The sequence below is a fragment of the Penicillium cinerascens genome (assembly GCF_028974065.1).
Source record: "Penicillium cinerascens strain IBT 15544 chromosome Unknown contig_1_segment0_segment0, whole genome shotgun sequence".
NCBI classification, from domain to species: Eukaryota; Fungi; Ascomycota; class Eurotiomycetes; order Eurotiales; family Aspergillaceae; genus Penicillium; species Penicillium cinerascens.
In genome coordinates, this window is record NW_026695287.1 from 960,742 (window position 1) to 979,632 (window position 18,891).

The 18,891-nt window shown below is 52.5% G+C and overlaps 8 protein-coding genes across 8 annotated transcripts; 6 read left to right on the forward strand and 2 right to left on the reverse strand.

Moving 5' to 3' along the window:
• Positions 1–1,764: 1,764 nt before the first annotated feature.
• N7498_001914 (uncharacterized protein) lies at positions 1,765–2,490 on the forward strand (the record flags this gene model as incomplete). Its single annotated transcript, XM_058448976.1, has 4 exons — positions 1,765–1,939; positions 1,999–2,053; positions 2,115–2,132; positions 2,244–2,490. 4 exons carry the CDS (start codon positions 1,765–1,767, stop codon positions 2,488–2,490), a joined length of 495 nt encoding a protein of 164 aa, XP_058311320.1.
• A 2,832-nt stretch (positions 2,491–5,322) lies between these two features.
• Positions 5,323–6,049, forward strand: N7498_001915 (uncharacterized protein; the record flags this gene model as incomplete). Its single annotated transcript, XM_058448977.1, has 3 exons — positions 5,323–5,663; positions 5,717–5,734; positions 5,803–6,049. The coding sequence occupies 3 exons, from the start codon at positions 5,323–5,325 to the stop codon at positions 6,047–6,049; spliced, it is 606 nt and encodes a 201-aa protein (XP_058311321.1).
• A 1,979-nt stretch (positions 6,050–8,028) lies between these two features.
• N7498_001916 (uncharacterized protein) lies at positions 8,029–8,922 on the reverse strand (the record flags this gene model as incomplete). The annotated part of the gene is made up of 2 exons (XM_058448978.1): positions 8,706–8,922; positions 8,029–8,637 (listed from the first exon to the last, which is right to left on the reverse strand). Exons 1-2 carry the CDS (start codon positions 8,874–8,876, stop codon positions 8,029–8,031), a joined length of 780 nt encoding a protein of 259 aa, XP_058311322.1. The 5' UTR covers positions 8,877–8,922.
• A 2,366-nt stretch (positions 8,923–11,288) lies between these two features.
• N7498_001917 (uncharacterized protein) lies at positions 11,289–11,758 on the forward strand (the record flags this gene model as incomplete). Its single annotated transcript, XM_058448979.1, has 2 exons — positions 11,289–11,357; positions 11,405–11,758. The coding sequence occupies 2 exons, from the start codon at positions 11,289–11,291 to the stop codon at positions 11,756–11,758; spliced, it is 423 nt and encodes a 140-aa protein (XP_058311323.1).
• Positions 11,759–11,961: 203 nt separating this feature from the next.
• Positions 11,962–12,284, forward strand: N7498_001918 (uncharacterized protein; the record flags this gene model as incomplete). The annotated part of the gene is made up of 1 exon (XM_058448980.1): positions 11,962–12,284. Exon 1 carries the CDS (start codon positions 12,018–12,020, stop codon positions 12,282–12,284), a length of 267 nt encoding a protein of 88 aa, XP_058311324.1. The 5' UTR covers positions 11,962–12,017.
• Positions 12,285–13,595: 1,311 nt separating this feature from the next.
• Positions 13,596–16,417, forward strand: N7498_001919 (uncharacterized protein; the record flags this gene model as incomplete). The annotated part of the gene is made up of 6 exons (XM_058448981.1): positions 13,596–14,362; positions 14,420–14,755; positions 15,170–15,761; positions 15,812–15,911; positions 15,988–16,239; positions 16,299–16,417. The coding sequence occupies 6 exons, from the start codon at positions 13,596–13,598 to the stop codon at positions 16,415–16,417; spliced, it is 2,166 nt and encodes a 721-aa protein (XP_058311325.1).
• A 778-nt stretch (positions 16,418–17,195) lies between these two features.
• On the reverse strand, positions 17,196–17,909 carry N7498_001920 (uncharacterized protein; the record flags this gene model as incomplete). The annotated part of the gene is made up of 3 exons (XM_058448982.1): positions 17,196–17,498; positions 17,551–17,786; positions 17,837–17,909. The coding sequence occupies 3 exons, from the start codon at positions 17,907–17,909 to the stop codon at positions 17,196–17,198; spliced, it is 612 nt and encodes a 203-aa protein (XP_058311326.1).
• A 510-nt stretch (positions 17,910–18,419) lies between these two features.
• On the forward strand, positions 18,420–18,785 carry N7498_001921 (uncharacterized protein; the record flags this gene model as incomplete). The annotated part of the gene is made up of 1 exon (XM_058448983.1): positions 18,420–18,785. The coding sequence occupies one exon, from the start codon at positions 18,420–18,422 to the stop codon at positions 18,783–18,785; it is 366 nt and encodes a 121-aa protein (XP_058311327.1).
• Positions 18,786–18,891: the final 106 nt, after the last annotated feature.

Genomic DNA, 18,891 nt, shown 5'->3' on the forward strand with positions numbered 1-18,891 from the left:
GAGCTTCCAATCATCTCTATCCGAAACTTAATAGTTTTCTTACATAGCTTGGTAGTACGTTCCATAGGCATCTACAAGTCGCTCCTGGCGAGGGTTCCTCTTGAGAATTGCTTAAGTAGACATTGACGCAGCCGCCGGTAATGTACAGCGCAGGTGTTGAGGCATTGTAGCTACACTACATGGATGAGACAGAGAGAATTCGGGAAACTACAGATCATCAAGCGTCTAGCCTCGCTGTGCGGAATTGACAAGCTTGGAGAAAAGACTTGTGGTAAACAAAGAAGACAATATTCGATGCAGGTCTTGGCTTCCTCAAATATTCGGATAGAATTGTTGAGTACTGGTCCCTAGCACCACGGAGAGGTACCTGCACATCGCCAGAGGGAGCACAAAATACACCGCGCTGGGCTCAAGGCAGCGAGGGAGGAGCAGGATACGCCTCGTAGGAGCTCAGCGCTACGGGGGAGGAGCAGGATACGCCCCGTAGGAGCTCAGCGCTACGGGGGTAAAGGCACAGGATACAGCTCGCGGGGCCCATCGCAGCGAGTGGTGAGCAGGATACGCCTCGTAGGAGCTCAGCGCTACGGGGGAGGAGCAGGATACGCCCCGTAGGAGCTCAGCGCTACGGGGGTAAAGGCACAGGATACAGCTCGCGGGGCCCATCGCAGCGAGTGGTGAGCAAGATACGCCTCGTAGCAGCTCAACGCTACGAGGGAAGGAGCAGGATACGCCCCGTAGGAGCTCAGCGCTACGGGGGTAGAGGCACAGGATACAACTCGCGGGGCCCATCGCAGCGAGTGGCGAGCAGAATACGCCTCGTAGCAGCTCAACGCTAAGAGGGAGGAGCAGGATACTCCCCGTAGGAGCTCAACGCTACGGGGGTAAAGGCACAGGATACAACTCGCGGGGCCCATCGCAGCGAGTGGCGAGCAGAATACGCCCCGTAGGAGCTCAACGCTACGGGGGTAAAGGCACAGGATACAACTCGCGGGGCCCATCGCAGCGAGTGGCGAGCAGAATACGCCCCGTAGGAGCTCAGCGCTACGGGGGTAAAGGCACAGGATACAACTCGCGGGGCCCATCGCAGCGAGTGGCGAGCAGAATACGCCCCGTAGGAGCTCAGCGCTACGGGGGTAAAGGCACAGGATACAACTCGCGGGGCCCATCGCAGCGAGTGGCGAGCAGAATACGCCCCGTAGGAGCTCAGCGCTACGGGGGTAAAGGCACAGGATACAACTCGCAGGGCCCATCGCAGCGAGGGGAGCATTGAGATGGTAGCATCCGAGTGCATGAAGAGAGAAATAACGGGTACGCCTCTGCTATTTATCACCCACAACTACGGCGCCTCGTAAAACCCATGTGCGCAGTACCAGCCTCTCAAGCCGATGACAACGTCATAGCTCGTCCGAAAACCGCGAGCCATTACGTTTGTACCTTTTTCATAAGGCAATTCGGTTTCCACTCCACTGTTAACCGTTTATAACGCTACTCTAAGCGGCACAATACTTAGTAACCAGGCCGGACACCACCGAATTAGTCCTGTGAGGATGCAGTGTATCTTGCAACAGACCATAAGCATACCAAACAAAGGTTACCTTATCTGGCGTTGGGTCGACGTTGGTCAGAAGAGAATCATAAAACGGGTGGCCGGTGTTCACCGACCACTGCGGGATCTGGTGTAACGTAATCACACGCCCCATAACCGTATAAATGGGAAAACATCGGAAGAGTCCGCAACACCTCTCTAAACTTCTATTTTAAATTATGACCACAAGCCCCTTGCACCAACCGGGCAGATATAGAGCCGAATTATCGAGGCTATTGGGAGAGCGCGAAGAGCCGGCCGACACTGCATCCCATCGGCAGGAGTGCCCGGGGCAACCGCTTTCAACCGACTCGGTTGGCTCAGAATCTGGCAGCCGATCAACCAGGAGAAGAGGTAATGGACATCCAAGCATTCGGCCGGAAGAAAGTCAACTGACATGAGATGGGAGACAGCATCTGGCATTTCATCCACAGGCTACCGATCCTCAATGTCGGAATCATTGCAACAGTAAGACTTCGTCGCACATGCAATTGATTTTATGACTATTATTTTAATGACTCTCTGTCAGACTATGCACGCGAGTGAGGTGAGACTCTCTGATACATGTTCGGAAGTTGCAGAAATGTTTTCGCAGAGTGTCTCTGCATTGCACGACGTTATGGTTCCGCGGGATCTGTAAAGCTGATGGTATTTTCAGGACGATTGAAAATAATGTGATAACCCTCGGACAAGAGCGCACGGACGATCGGACCACTGTCTCAGAGCTCAAGGAAGCGATCAAGGAGGTTAAGGAGATGCTGGCGGCGATGAACGCTCGGTTAGACCAGATGTGCAAGGCAAAGGGTGAATCCACGACTCAACGTCACCCAGCGCGCAAGCAGAGAAGAAGACCTCGATCGGAGAAAAGCGACAGGAGAAAAAGGCTTCTACCGGAGGAAAGCTAGATTCCCCCTTACCTTGACCAAGAAAATGAAGTTGCCCGATTCAAGTGAAAGCGCGTCAGTTCCCTCCGCACAGTATGCAGTATACCACCGGGTATCAACGCCTCCATTGGCGGGCAACCCCGACCCGCTATTGTTTCGGCTCTGGCTAGAAAAAGCAATGCGTCGCGGCTTGGAGGCTTGGAGGCTCCGAGGGTCGGAGCACGTGCAGATAGAACGGCAAATGATGAGAGCTACTCAGGATGGATACCACCTCGTTCTGTCCCTACCCCCTTTCCACGAGTCACGCGTACCAAAATGGGTGTAATGGGTGGTTTTCAACGTTTCCAAGGCCTGGGCATTCAGTAAGCCAGTCGAGAGATCCACTCGGGGGGTGATCATGGCCAAAGAGGCAGTTGAGCGCGCGCTAGTCACTAGCGGGGGGCGGCACGCTTGCTTGAACCATGGGTCGGAATCGCGGTCTGCGTATCTAAAACATTGCTACTTGAACTCGCATTTCAGAAACTCAGAATGAATATTTTACGACTAAATTAGTGTTAAGCCACCATATAATTGCCCTGTGGGCCATTCATGTGCCATGGCAGAGAGCAAAAAGGGCTATGTTCACGAGAAATGATTTAGAGAGGCTATCGTTGCTTTTGGCCCCCAATTTCTGTGGAGCATCTACCACGGAATTCCAGATTGTAATGTATTGAAGAGGTTAAGGAAGTCGTCACCTAACGGGCCGAAGGCATAGTCGGAACGGTTTGAATCACCCCCGGAGAGCTCAGCTCGGCACCGGGCTCAAGCTTTCTCGACGGCCTAAGCGTTCACGCTCCGTTCATTCCTTCCTCAATCTCTGCAGCAACTCATCCGCAAGCTCGAAATCCCCAATGGAAGACCAACGCCGTCAGCAACAGCCGCTCTCGAGCCGAAGGTCTGCCGTCACGGCAGCAGTATCCTTTTTTCCGGTTGCAAAATGTCCGCCGTCTTACCAGTGTCTTACCCACGTTTCACGGCCTTCTCAAAGAAGCGAGAGCACCCAAACGTTCTCAGGCGAGGCAGCTGTCACCAGGTTCGTGACAAGATTGACAAGAGAAACGTATCTAATTGTTGATGTGCAGAACAGGTCCGAGCAAGGAAAACGAGACGCAGCGCCGGAAGGCTTGATCGCGGACTAGATTGGTACGGATAAATCTCGATCACAGAGCAAGGTCAATGGCGACTCTCAGAGGCGAATTCTATTGTACAGAAGGGCAAAGATAGTACACAACAACAATCACCATTTGATCCAACTCGTCAAGCCAACGTCTATTTTTCTCCCGCGACCGAGACACGGCGGTGTACATACTCCCAGACGGACGGGACCGGTGCTGCTCGTTCGGAGTAAAAGGTAAGTAGAGCTTGCATAGGGGATGCTGGTGAAACTGTGAGCTCAAGGCACGGGCTTTGAGGGAAGAACTCCACTGCCTTACCATGATGCGAGTCCGTAGACCGTGATGAGCCGACAGAACAGGCCCCAAGCGAGATCCGTAACCTCTGGACTCTCTTCCACAGCTCCGGATCGGAATCCCCTAGCCTGAGAATCGGGGGAGACTCAGATAGCTCGTGAGGCTCTCTCCGAAGCCGATACTGTCTCCGATATCTCTTGGTACCGTACAGGACAGGCGGTCTTTGTCGCTCGAGCTGCTTGCGCAGAATCTGGTACTTTTTGCCTCGCAGAGATTCGACTGTTCGGAACACGCGATATTGTCGAAAGTATGCTCTTGATCTGGCCTCCCATGACAATCCCCGATGCCGGGATAACCATGGCAAGAGATTATCCGCTTCCGACTGGGACCAGCCGATTGCGTTACCACGAGGCATTATATCGAGAGAACAGAACGCGCGAGAGGGGCAAAGTGGTGAAGGTAGAAGCAGGGCGATAAACAGAGAAGCAACACCAGGAGGAAAAAGACAGTAATTATGTAGAGGTGCAACGGTTGGACTTCGAGGGATACCGGATATGTAAATGGGCACAAGTCCGATCCGTCGCATCACCATTATTATTTCTAAACGGTTACTAAAATACGACCGGAAAAGGAACTAGCTGAAATCTCCCCACATATTCCATGGGCGTGAGCAAGCAAACCCAGCGACCCCACGCAGACTTAAGCCAGTGATGGCTTTCCGCAACGTAACGTTTAAACGTTGATACTTCGGAGGCGCTCGACACGGTTTTCACTTCCATGCTCGGGCCCACCCACCACTTTAGCGCATTTACATGCCGCAGGGGCAAAAATGTTTAAGAAAGCCAAGACCCCGCCATATTCTCGAGGAGAGGCATAAATCTACACTCCTAGCCCTACAGGTTCTTCGTGAAGAATCGGACCGGCATAGCATCCAAGGCAAATGATCCGGTCATGTCACGTCTTTTGTTGTTTTTCTTGAGGTATATCACTGTCTAGGAAACACTCCCACCTCTTTCTCCAACGGCTCCGCTTGGGGCATTACGCCCCTCAACGGAACCCTTCGCTTTTTTCGTTTCCTGGGTGGATCACACTAGTAGGGAAAGCATTGAGCTTCCAGGTTAGACGCAGTACAGTATCCCCTAGTCTCTTTTTGATTTCTTATTGATTCATTTAATTTCCTCTTTCCGCCTCCGCGGTCGACTCTTGGCTAGAACAATACGCGGCAGGGCTGTACAGTAGAACAATACATTCGATGGCCAATTTTCCGCATTATTAGAAAATCCCTACCACCATGGCTGTATAAAAGAAAAGAAAATGCCCCTTCCACAAGGCCTCTTCCGTCTTCTGTCGTCATTCGTCATCCTTTGATTCCAGTTTTGTCCTTTGACTTGGGCTGCAAAACAAAATGTCTGATATTTGGTCGCCTCTTGGCAACGAACGGCTAAGCCTTCGGCTCCAGCTGGAGCAGATGCTGAAGTCAGGTACCCCTGAGTCCGATTGTGCATCAAGCCCGCCCGGGTCGGTTGTAGATTCTATACATGGTGACGATCTGGTTCCTTTTGAGAATGACCCAGCCGAAGGCGAGGCGCCGCTGGCAAATGAGAGCGATGTTGAAGCTGATGAAGATTGGGCGGCGCAAATGATGGACACGGAAAATGTTATCGAAGAGGATCAGCAAGTGAATGTCCAATCCGTCTCTGGACCTGCAGAAGATCCAAGCGCGCTAGCTCTTAGTGCGTGTCACGAGTAAGTGACTTATCGCCGTTCCTTTTTTTACCTGTCTGCTGACATCCATCTAGCTTGAATATTCGAGTGAAGTATGATGAGCTGCTCCCTCTGGATTGGTTTGCAAGGACGAACATTTCTAACAGTGGTCCTCGGACAGAATTACGGAAGAACGCTGCAGCGGCCAGAAAAGCTGGAACGCTGAGATGCAGTCCAGCGTGGACAGTCAACGGTTTCGACTGGCTGAGGTTGAGAAGAAGCTTACAGAAGCTGAGACCGCTCTGGCAGACTTGATGAGCAGAGTGGCGGTTCTGGAAGGAAAGACAGACGAGTCCGGAGAGGGCACGGGCAAAGTCAACCCGAAGAGGGGTCGCAAGCAATCGTCTCTCAAGCGTCAGATGCCTTGAAGTGTAGACTAGTTCTCAGTTTCGAGGAGGTGAAGAGGTAGATTTGATCAAATCAGCCAATTATCACGGCCGGTTATTACGTGGAGCACACAAACTCGAAAGCCGCCAAAAGATCGTGAAAGTATATAGTGACCTCCTTTGCCTTCCTCGCGGATAGTAGATTATGCCTTCCAGTGCCGAGGTATCGATGCCACTCGGTCGCAGGGATCGTCGCTCTGTCCGATCGGACTTTTGTGCACGTGCTCCGTTTCCGAAACGGTATTTCTGGCCGGACAGTGCCGCATGCCCGGTAGATCACGTTCGCTTGGACTGCCTTCCCGCTCTCGTTTGATTGGCTCCGAGGGCCAGACCCGTTCGATGAGCCTCACTCCACCAGGCGTTCAGTAAGATGCGCCGGTGTAATTTTCTCGTGTATCCCGTTCCCACCTAGGATCTAGAACCCCTGGAGAATTTCAATTCATTACCATGCTCATTATTATGACTGCAAACTCGGCCTCGGTAAGTCAAGTTAAGATCGTTTATTAGTTGGCCGACGTGGTGGGGGGATCTCGCGGATCTAAACATGATGCCGGTGGGGCGCAGATCCTTGGAAGAAGCAAGCCGAGCTTCTGGTTTGCTCCGGTGTTCTCGTGCCTTGAAGAGACTCCTACTTATTCTAGTCAAATGCCGTCGATCACCAGGCTCCCGTTCCTTCCGGACCATTCAGCGTGAGCATCGAGATCGACGAAAGTTTAAGACGCCCACCAAGCTCCTCCTCTTGACAGGGGTATACGAGGTCCCGAACCGTAAGCGCCTCGCGCTATCACTAGGGCTAGGATATATTCAGAAAGTTCCTCGCAGGGTCTGTAATACATGTCGGGAACGACCGCAGAGACTTCGGGAAGGATTTTCTTTACGAGACGGAGGGCTCCGTTGTGACAGAAAACAGGCATGTCCTCGCTCTGGGCACCAGCCCCCAAGTGGGGCCACCCAAATCGCAGATCAATGTATGAAATACGGGCCGTACAGCCGGACCGTAGGCCGCATGCTTCCAGCCAGCTCTAGTCCCTGTTCTATCAGGCTTTCCGAATCTGGCGACGCAGTCTTCGATGCTCTGCCAGGGCAAGCTGTGCCCACAGAGGCATTTATTCACATCTCATCCTACATGGTCTAATAGTCGCCTCAGCTTGTAGAAAGGATCAGCGGAAATTGCGTCCAAAGACGAGACGCGGTCGCGGCCGTCGGTGTAGCCCGTTGCTAGTCATACTCTGGATACGCCAGATGAGCGTTGCGTCGGCCCGGGATCTGCAAAGCCGGGGCCATGTTTGGAGCGGTACCCGATAATAGAGTTTGCGAGTTCGATGCAAGTGGTATTACGGTGTCTTGGCGTCCTGTGATCTGATCTCCTGGTCCAGAAGCCAATATGCGGCCAGTCACCCCGTGTGCAATGTGCCTTCGCCCGGTGGCGCACCGCTTTACTCTTTGATTTGAACTCGACAACAGGGAGTCTACTCTGACGATGAGGCCGGCCCGTGTCATATATTAGATATCGAATGTCGCGGCCGCAGCGTCCCTCCACGCCAAGGGTGATCCTGATCCACTCAGGGCAAGGAATGAGCGGGTCAGGAGCGGGCCAGGGGAAAGGAGATTGAAGTTGAGGGGTGCGGGAAAGGCGAGGCCCTCTAGGCCGCAACCACGGCGATCGACAAAGTCCGCAGTGATCTCCAACGTGCCCCTGGGGCCTGTGCTGCGGACAGAGCCTTGAATCGGTAGATTTATCTGATCCAGTTTGAGTCCTACACCCGGACGACATCTTGCATTCGTGTATCTACACCCTCTGTCTACAAACTCGAGATCGAGTCGAACAGTCTCAAAGGAACTTGAATCGGGGCATCTCCTCTCAGATTGATTTTTAGATACTACCAGATAGTCATATCCAACGACATTGGGCGCCAATCCCGCCGCTGCGCAGCTCCTTCGGTAGACAATCGGGCTCCTGCTCAGGACAAAGACGCATACTGGCCGGGGAGCGGTGGGACTTGGTGAGCGTTCAGCGCAAAGTTGTTTTGAACTGGAAAGCTTGACAGAGAAGTCGGGTCTAACATCCCGAACTGTACATTGGTGTTCGACCACGGCTCCTGAATCACTGCATCTCCCGGTAATTGTTTTCTCATATGTCTGTTCTCCAAAGCTTGGATCTCATTCCATGTGGTGTTACCGGTCGATATAAAGCCTCGTATTTGATCCAGGATCGGCTGGACCTCGACCCAAGCAACAACCTCCGGGGTGTTGATCTGGGCGTCGCGAAGCTCCCGCCTAAGCTGAGAAACCTCGTTCTCGAGTTTCTGGCTCGTAGAAATGGCACGCTCCAGCTTTGCAGTAGATTCGCGGAGTTGGTCAGCCTCACGGGCTTTGTCGGCATTGAGCCGATGTACTACCCGGGTATAGTAGCGTGTCTGTTTGTCCTTCTCCTCGTTAAGCCGTTTAATTTCTTTGTTCAGTCGCTCAATATCTTCTTCCGCTGTCTTTAGGATCTCATCGCATGCTTGTCGAATATCCTTTTTCTCTTGGGCTTTTGAAGACATTGTTGCGACTGGCGACGAGGAAGTCTGGACCTTGTCAGCCCAACCGCTTCTGGTCTCTCGCATGCCTGGGAACGGACCGAAGGACAATATACCTGAGTTGAACGCGATTTCACGACGCGGCTGGTGGTCTGAGATCCGGTACCAGGTCCAGCAGTGGTAGGACGCGTTGCATGGCGAGAAACACCGCCTGTATCAGACTTCGAGAGAAGCTTCGTGGACTCCTTGGTCATTGGACTGCGAGAGGACGGTGGGGCTTTGGCCATGTTGGAAAAGGCCGCCGATCTGGTAGTAGCTTCAACGGAGCTCACCTACAGGGGACTGGAGAGAATCAAGAGGAAAAACGAAATCTGGTGGTCACTTCGGAGTTTTATAGTGACCAAAGATCGTCGAAAAACAGTAGCGCATGTCCATGTTCAACACACGTTAATCCCATCGCGCGCCGGCGTTTTATGTCCACGCCAAGATTGAGTTTAGCGGATCGAGTAGCCCGCCGCACCGACCAGCGATGGGACCAACGGGGCCAACGGTTTCCACCAGAGATGCAAAGGGAACGAGATTCCACATTTACGATTCAGTGGTGGTAATGTGAGGGGTGGTTACTCACCACTTGACCAGTTAAATAGGGGGCTTGGAAACATCCTGGGCTCCTTGCGCGTTGATTCCTCACCGGTCTCTCAGCGGGCAGAAAGGTCGTCGTGATATGAAAGGTGGGTAAATAGAGCACCTTTGGGTCCTCCAACTATCTTTGCATCAACAGAACAGGCTGTCTGGCTCCCGGCCTGCTCCGGACCATCACCTTTCTCGCCTCGGTTACCCTGCTCATGGAATTTGTCACGAAAACATCACGAGGTAGACGGTTGCAACCTCGAAGCGCGGGTACTTGCCCACATCGTGAGGCGATGATGACAAATACCTGGGTTGATCAGCTCCTCAGTACAGGTGAGCCTGTTTGGGTATCGTGACGGGGTGCCATATCTGGCTTTGAATATTCCCATTTAGAAATGTACTTATTCCGCCTTGGTACGCCCTCGGCTGATCCTAAGTCGGGCCTATGGCTCAGTGCGGGTCGGTACGGTGACCCGGACGACCTACTGGTGGAAGTTTGGTCGGGTCATGTTGCGCAGAAGGCCTACTTCGAAAAAGGTCTAGGCCCGATGGAAACAGGAATATATCTATCAATCGACTTTCAAAATTTATGATTGGTTGCTCGTATTTTGGAAAATTCGTCCTTCAGGATTAATTGATTGGCGGGGCTGCTCTGTAATTTGCGACATACAAAAATTTCACTAGTGTCCCCGTCGAACCAGATTTCTTTGTTGTAATCAAAAAAAGACCGTTCAATGTCGCCTCAGGACCAAGCATCGGAGATTGCGTTACAAGTGGGAAAATTCTTCACCTGCGGTGAGGGCCGGTCTTCCCAGCTTTCTCTGGTATGCCCCAAACTTCCGGTTTCGCTTCACCAAGCCGCCGTTTGCCCTCAACCCCTCGAACGTATGACTCTTTGGCATGGGCCGCACCGGTGAAGGCAACTCCGTTTACGGTGGGATACCCTCTTCGGGGCGTGCTGGGTGAGAACCGGCTGCTCGCCGCTACGAGTGGATTGAAGCATGCCAGCAGGAGGTCACGGGAGTAGCATAACGAACAGCTGCTATCGTTGTGAGCTCCAAGTCTCAACTAGCTTGACTAAAGACACGGCTCTGATATACCCTCGCGTATTCGCGAGATTTCTGATCGCGAGATGTCTGCGGTGATTGAATTCCTTTTCTCTTCGATCATTGTGCTAATATTGGCAGTGTCGGCACAGAATTCACTCGACAAAGAAAATATCCAAAGACGGCTCACGATCATTTGCAAGCCAGGATGCAGCCTTTTCGATCACCGTTTGATCTTTGAGATACTAGTGGAAAGGGAAGCGGGATCAAAGCAGGATTTTCTGCCTTGGACCTCTAGCGGCGGGCGGCCGCTGATTTATCTTATCCCATGTGTGGGTGCAACCAGCCGACAGGATGATGTCCTTTATCAAGAGCCCCGCCATCGTAGCCACATCCATTATACAACCTCCAGGCTCTCGGCGGCACAACAGATGTTTGGATAGCTGCTACGTTTGGGAGCTCGAATAAACCTGACAGTTGTAGGGAAACCCCCAAGAAGCCACATATTGTCTGCTGTACATCGGTTTGACTATCTAAGTTGGTGCATTGCTGACAGCTAAGAGCATTAGCATAGAGCATTTCTAAAAAATACTTTAACGCCGTGCTATTTGATACTGTAACAATCATTCCAAATGCCCAGAATTTCTTCTGGAATTCAAGTATTTATCCCAATGCTTTGCATCGAGGGCTCGCTAGCCGTGGCACTCAGATCGTTCGGTTATGGTTATGACGGAGAACAACGTCGGGTGTTGATACCGGTTACATTCGACCGGGCAACCCCGGCGCTCACGGCATTCCCAACGTTTATAATTTCAGCATCTGAGCTTGGCTTCCCTTGGAGACTCAGCAGCCCCTAAGGGCTTCCCAAACGAGAATATCCCGGCCATTAGATGGTCGCAGTCGCAGAGAAGCCTTATAAAAAGAGTGTCGTGGCTACTGACACCTCTGATTACACAGCTCTGACACAACATACAGGCAAATATCTCGTCTACCAATACTAGCTCTAGTATAACACGACAAAAAATGGAACCCTCATGCACCGAACAGCGCCGGCCCAGTCCCGGACCTTCGTATTTTGGGATGGACGTTTCGGTACGTTGGCCTCAGCCCGGGAAGCATGATCTCTAACAAAGAGCCAGGAGCTTCTCCGCACCATCACCAGACTTGACGCCCGAGCACTCCGGACGGAGCGAATTCACGCGAAACTTGAGCAAGAGCACAGAGCTACTCAGGCGGCTTTGAAACAAGCCACCGATGAGCTAGACCAAGTTTCCAGGCTGGCGGAGATCTTTTACGATCTCACTCTGAGATTGGTAGACCATATGCTGGGGGAACGCCGAGCCAACGGGAATGGTCAAGACCGGGAGTCTGCGAACGCAATACTTGATGCGGTGTTGAAAGAAGTCGAAAAGCGGGAGCCAGAGAGTGAGAGCGGCAGTATTCACGAGAACTCGGCCGCCACGGGCGCGAGTGCTGCGGAAACGGATAGTTGATGCGTGGTGGTAACCAGCGCGCTGACGGGCATATGATTATCCTTGTGGGCTCAACAGCTGAACCGTACAGCTCCTGGTGGTTTTCAGCCACTGTTGTACTTTACCTAGACTAAAGCAAATAAGATGTATCCAATTAACGTGATATAAGTAGGCGTGCTTCCTACGAGGCTCCAATGACCATGTTATTATACATTCTCTCATCCCCAATCAGATCAATCTCCAACATTCCCATATCACTTCTATTGCAGGGCCGTACAGTATGAAGCACCAAAAGTCCCTTTGTCATATCCAAAAGCTCACGCAGAAGCTGCACCGTGTCCTGGAGGAACATCGACCGAGTATAAGCCGGGCCCGTTCCGATTCGAGTGCCCTCGGGGATCCTTTCGAGTGGGAACGCGTTCGGCGATCAGCTGCCCCATCGCCAGAAGCATCCCTTGGTGGAAATGACGAGCAGTTTGAGGAAGGCATTCCCGGAACGGTCCGCAAGTCGCCATGGACAGCCTCTCCCGGATCCATGATCAGCTGACGTCAACACAGAAGCATGTCGAGGGACCGGAGAGAATGAATCGTCAGCCATAAAGGGAGCGGAACGCATCATATGATGTTTTCGTGGCTGGGACCGTTTTTATTTGGTGCGCACATGAGTCGTGATAAAGAACCGTTAGTCAGGTCGCTAGCCAGTTCACGTTGTAAATGCAGCTTTTCATGGCTTGATTTGAGATATTCGAGGCACCTGAGGGTTGTCGGAACTGAATAATTTTTGCTCATAATAGAGGCACGCCACGATCCGTAGCGTTTCACAGGTGTGGTCTATACACTTTTGCTCTTAGGCCGGCCTCCTTCCGTGTCCCGGTCGGGGCAAGATCCGCATCGTTCCTCCTCTCCTGAAGACATGGTCATGGCGTAGACAGACTTAATCACAGCCAGCTGCTTGTGTCAATCCCAAAAGGGCGCTTAGAATGCCACTGCCCTCGCTGTAAGGCTCCTGCATGGTTCTCTGGATTGAGAGCGGCGACATTGTCGGCTTGATCGGCTTGCATACCCAACGTATGTATCAAGCTTTCAGCCCACTGCCTAGGTCGGCAGCGGTGGCGTCTGCACTTCGAGCAGAGCAAGAACTTCCCCACTAAGGCAAGCTTCTGCGTCGTTGAGTAGTTCAAAGAGAGATCTTGAAGCGCCTGCAGGCATGATGCTCCCTCCACTCGGGATGATTTCGGTACAGCGTTTCGACATCGTTTTCTATTGTCTCCCACCCAGATACAATCTTCCCGGTGCAAGGGATCACCGATCACTTAGCCCAAGAGCTGAAGGACGTTGTCTGAACTGATAGTCATGGCCGGCAAATAAAGATGGAGGCCTATAAGAGATATCAAAAGCATTTGGCAGAGCATGCGTCCCCATATATATACAAAACGAAGATAATCTCTCACCTCAATTGATATGCAGGGGGGCTTTACATTCGATAACCTGACAGGGCTCAGGGTAAATGCACGGCTGCTTAGCGGGGACCGGTGGCTCCTGGAGTATATGATTCCGTTCCGGGGGGCGGCTTTGGTGACTCCCAGAGGTCTCATGGTACGCTCCTGGGAGCACTGCTCATCCTGGGACCTGCCATCATTGACACTGGGAACTACCACCATTGATACCGGGAACCAGGGCAGCAGAAGTTCAACTCGGTCAACTTCCCAATACTACCGTGCGTTATCAAAAGCAAGAACTATAAAATGCCTGGTTGTGGCTCAAGTTCAACTCCGGTTTTTGTTTCATCAACGTTGTACACGACACTCTATCTTGCCGCCTTTTCGTACTCACACATTCTATTCACCTAGCTGTCATAATGCCTCAATCTCCACTCCTATGGGACGCGTTCGCGATCTGTGGTGCACCGGCCAAAGAAAACAGGACATGCTGTGGTCTTACCAAGCGAGGAGAACCTTGCAAACTCTACGTAACAGAGGACGTCCACAAAGCAGGTGTCAAGAAGTTGAATGCTCTTGCATGCCATCCGTTTGATCTCTCCGTCCTTCAAGACAGGCTCCATGATATCGTCCCTCATTTCCTTTGTGCTCGGTGGCATCGTCGACTTCAGGCTAACGATGTCCGAGAGCGGTGGGAATCAGCCGCCATCCGCAACCAAGCTCAGGCGTATACACCACGACCACCTGCTAGCGGGGAACAGGCGCTATCATCAGAGGCTCACCTTCATGTGCAGCACACAAGACCGAGTCCTCCAGTATCATCCGGCAGGCCTGACCCTGCCCTGCCAACAGCCGATACTAGACCTGCGGAGTCATCCCAGTTCTCTGGTCGAAGACTGACTGAGGCTGCTTTGCGAGAGAATCGGGCCCCCTGGGATGTTTCGGTGGCCCATCCAGCCGTTTTGCCTATCGAAAGAGAGGACGGAGGAGAAGTTTGTCTTCGCCTGCGAAGTTCCAATTCATCATCCAGTTTAGGAGACGAGAGCTGTGGAATCTGTCGTGGGGAAGACCAGACTGAGCCCGTCGTCTTGAAGTGTGGAAGGTGCACCTCTCAAGTGCATTTAGGGTGTATGTCGTTGTGGCTTCGGTCTCGCTGGTCCGGACGAGGGCCCTCCTGCATAACATGGTGCGTTTATCGTCTCTTTCCTAGTTTTTGGGGTGCAATGGCTAACTAAGCGAGCAGTGAATACGACGGACCATTTTATGTATACTATGACACGCCAACAGCGAGGGCTCTACGGGCTCAACGACAAGAGCTGGCCTCGGTGGCAGACCATTTGAATTGGTCAACCACGAGACGTGACAACCAGCGACCGCCCGTTCCCATCACGCCTCCTGCCGAGATCTCTCCTGCACCGGCAGGAGCGTCGACAACTGCCGCCCGAGCAAGTCCCCACAGGGTGCGTCAAGGGTCAGAGCACGTAGGATATCCACGTCTCCCTACGACCTCTGCACCCTCAAATCCGCCACCACTGCGTCGATCGGATAGAACGACACGGGCTCCTGATCGTTACGAGCCGTAGGTGATTTGCGCCTGACACCGCCGGGCGGATCGTAGCAACAGACCGACGCCCATCCGGCACATGTCCGGAACTTGGCTCAAGTAAACCGGGCACCTTCGACGAGGCGGTCGTCCATCATGACAGCACTGCCCTACCCGGAGAGACCCATGCAAACATTTGCCAGGAAGCTGCGTCTTCGAGGCAGGTGTCATGCCACGGAGACGGTTATTCAACAGTCGACTTGGACGGTGGTTTCTTGAGGTGTTTATTGTAGGCCACGTGGGCTTTTGACGAAAGACGCCAAGCCACCATGGCCAACAAATCAGTCAGAATATTGAAATCACAGCAACTAGTGTTTGCACTCCAAATGCCAACCCAAAAGCGTTCATTATAGATAAAGTCCCCCTGCTAATCAACTCTCTTAATCGTAGAAATCTTCGGGGCTTCAGGGAGCTCGATTTCGATTGTTGTCTGCATACAATATTCACCTCCCTTTCTTCACTCAATCTTCCGCTGTCGGAGATGGATTCCCAACATCGCCCGTCGACCATGATGCTCGCCGAATCGCCAAATTGGGACAACCTAGGAATTTCGTCCGGTCCCACCTTACCATCCCGTGAACTTTCGGATGCTCCGATATCCCACACAAAACTTTCACCGGAGCCCTTGAGATTGATGAATAGAGGGCGGCCTGCAGTCCCACAAATCAACGAGGATCCTTGGCGGACGCACGAGGCTATTATGCAGATATTTCTGAGTCGAGAGGTGATACTCGCGCGGCGTCGGGAGAACAATGCAGAGCTAGTCAACGTGGAGAAGCTCCAACAAACACGTACAACGATCAAACCGATGCTAGACTTTATGAGTCGGATCACCCATCCAAGCTTCCCAAGTCTCAAAGAATGTTTTCTCCATGAAAATCACGTGTTCCTCGTTTGGGAGCCGCTGGAGCTTTCTGTCAGTCAACTATTGGCGTTGAAGTGTCCGGTCACGGAGAGCGAGCTTGCAGCGATCATCTGGCCGGTAGGTGCTGGGTGTGCTGGTGAAACACGTCCTTGGCTCACACGACACAGGTTCTCGAAGGCATCCAATACCTGCGCGGATGCGGCAGGGCGCTCGCGGCGTTGAACGCTGACACCATACTGCTTTCGGAATCCGGTGAGGTCAAGATTGGTAGGTGGGAGGGAATCACGCAGGTTTCGTGGAAGCCGCAGTCGAGTCCATGATGCTGATGATGGTCATCGCACAGCCGGGGTGGAGTACAGTTGCGAACTTAGCAAGGCCGAGATGAACGCCGCCACGTTGAAGCTATTCGCGTTAGCCGAGATTGTCGAGAAGATAATTGGAAAGACCCTGCCCTCATATCCATGGAGTGGGGAGGCCAAGAGTCTATCCCGAGACTTGAAGAACCTGTCGTTGGAGGAGTTGCTACAGGTGAGTTCCGCTACCGATGACTTGGCGGTCATGGCTGATCGGATAGAACAAACATTGGAAAAAATTGGTAACCCCGGGGGGTCTGAAGATGCTCGTGGAGGTAGCCAACAAGACTGCTTATCACAGAGTGGAAATTCTCGACCGCTCGTAGCTGGCTGCACATCTGTGCTGAGACGCTGTTCCGCGCACGGTCTGTTCCGCGCACGGTCTGTTCACGCGAATATGGGATTGTGGTGCTGATTTGATCTGGACCTTTGGAGTGAGGCGGGCGGTCAGGCGGCAGAACACCAGCACTTGAACTGTTTGTGAATTACATCAGACGCCGCTTGCTTTTTCATTTTGTTGTTTCTCTTTGTATGGTGAGCTGCATTAATGCTGAGGCTTGAATTGTATATACGACATTTTCTGTTCTATCTTCGCTGTGGAGTTGTTGCGTGTATCCATGAAACATAGAAAGAGTGCAGCGTCTATATATATATTACGATACTATCACCAGAAACTCAAAGCTATCATTCAAAATCACCATTCTATCCATCAAGGTGACTCATTCGTGACCAGAGGTTCGCTATGAGATCAGTTGAATATACTAGCTCTAAAAATATGCGACATAACGCGTTGCTCCCGGCGATCGGCGCGGTTGAGCTGATACCAAATGCTGTTCCCTACCCGTGGGGTTCAACCCCTGGCGGCAGGGGGTTCAACCCAGACACTCCACCCAAGTGTCTTTGATTGGCGACAAAACCACATGACGAACCAACCACTTCGGGCCATGCAAAATGCCAACTACATCGATTGTGTTTGCGAATAGTGACACTTTGTTCGTCAAGAGCGACGTCTTCATTCGCAATGCTAATTGAACCGAGGAAGTGCGGAATGTCTCCTCTCCATGACGGCCAGAACATCATCCACAACAAGTCGTCCTGCTCGGCGTGATCCGGCAATCGGGAGATAACCTTGGCGCGCCACGCTACGTCGGTCTTGGAATCCGTACCGCGATCACCCCGCGTCGGTCCTCTCTGATCCTCAGGCATCGGGGTCTGGTTGATCGGACTCGCTTTTCCCTCGTGATAAGACCTGCATCGCTTCGGATACTCCTGCTCTCACACGAGCTAACTCGACCTCAAGGTCTCTTGCCCGGGAATCACTGGCCTGGAGTTGACCCTGAAGCCGAGCGGTTTCGATTTTCAAATGACGGCACTCGCTCACTGACTCCTGTAGACGGCCGCGGGCCCGATCAAGCTCAACCGCCAGATCGCGATTTGCAGATTCCAAATCGCGGATCTGCGCAGTAAACGATACAGTTCCCCGATCATCCGCACGCGGCGGCTGTTTTGGAAGTATAAGCACAAGCAGGGTCCCAAGGATAATTTTCTCTCACCTCCTCTGCATTGGTTTCCTGGTTGGAAGGAGAAGTCTGTAAGGTCTCCGGCGTAACAGCCTCGAGCGACCGGCCGAGTTCATCGCATATTGATCGGTACAGGCGGACGTTTCCACCACTGAGGCTTGACTGCAACAGATGCCTGTTGGGCTCGGTCACAGACCAGGCGTATCCGTCCTCGGCTCGTGGTTGGAGACGGACCTGATTGGGAGCCACGACGAGACCAAGTCGCAAACCTGGGGATTGTCAGTTTTCCCAGTGGAATCGGACTAAACCAGGGACTCACGGATGTGCGCCGCCAAAGCTTCTCGGCATTTTGTCCTCTCTAATGCGCGCTTCTCGTTGCTTGACATAGCCATTGTGACCCTTGGATGGGTGAAAGATTATGCTTTTCCTTTTATCCGTTGTCCCTTTCGTATTGGGTCGAGCACTAACATGATCAAATCTCACCAATTTTGTTTTTCGTTTGTTCATATTCTACTGTAACGATGCCTCTGGCTGGGACCCGACCGTTCTCCGAGACCCACATCACCGTTTAAACGTTGCAAGTGCCGAGTACTCATCTTCCCGTCGAATGATGTGAATCCTATCAAACATTGCCGCTGTGAGGGTCGGATACCGCAAGCGTCTTACAGCTTTCTGACCTCTATTTCACATTCCATTGATTGGACCCCACCCTACCGTGCTTCGGTAAGCAATCGCCGGTATACGCGCCGAGAGTGAATTCGAGGTGTGTCCGCAACAACATGAGCCGATTGAGGGCTTAAACGCTCGCAAACTCCGAGAATCATGGTGCACGAACTCAGGATAAATAAGAGATATCATCCCCGCGTGTTACCAGTATCTTGACATCGGTCGCTGCCCAGAAAATGGCACGTGTTCCCCGCCGGGCAAGGCACGAAAGCAGAAACAACGCTACCGACACTACGCCCTTGCTGGAACAAGCACATGAGAAACTCTCGTCGCAACGGAACAAGCAGAAACCAGTGTCCGGAAAGAAACCGAACCAACCGCTCTACGACCAGGCACAGACCAATCTTCCACTGCGGCTGTTGCACGATTACGTTGGCCCAGAGGCATGGTGGACGCCCTTCAAGGCATCCACTTCACAACAGAAGGGTTCAGAGCGCAAAGAGCACCGAAATAAACCTACCACGGGCGAGGATCGGTTGAATTGGCTGCGACGGCTGCGCCCCAAGCCCCATCGGCAATGTGCCCTTGGCAGAGCAGGTTGAAAGGTAGCAAGGCGGGTCTTTTGACAGGTGCGCATATTTTGTCAACGAAAGAGGTTATGATTGTACTTGTTTGATTTCAGTCAACTTGCGCGCGTCTCGATCTACA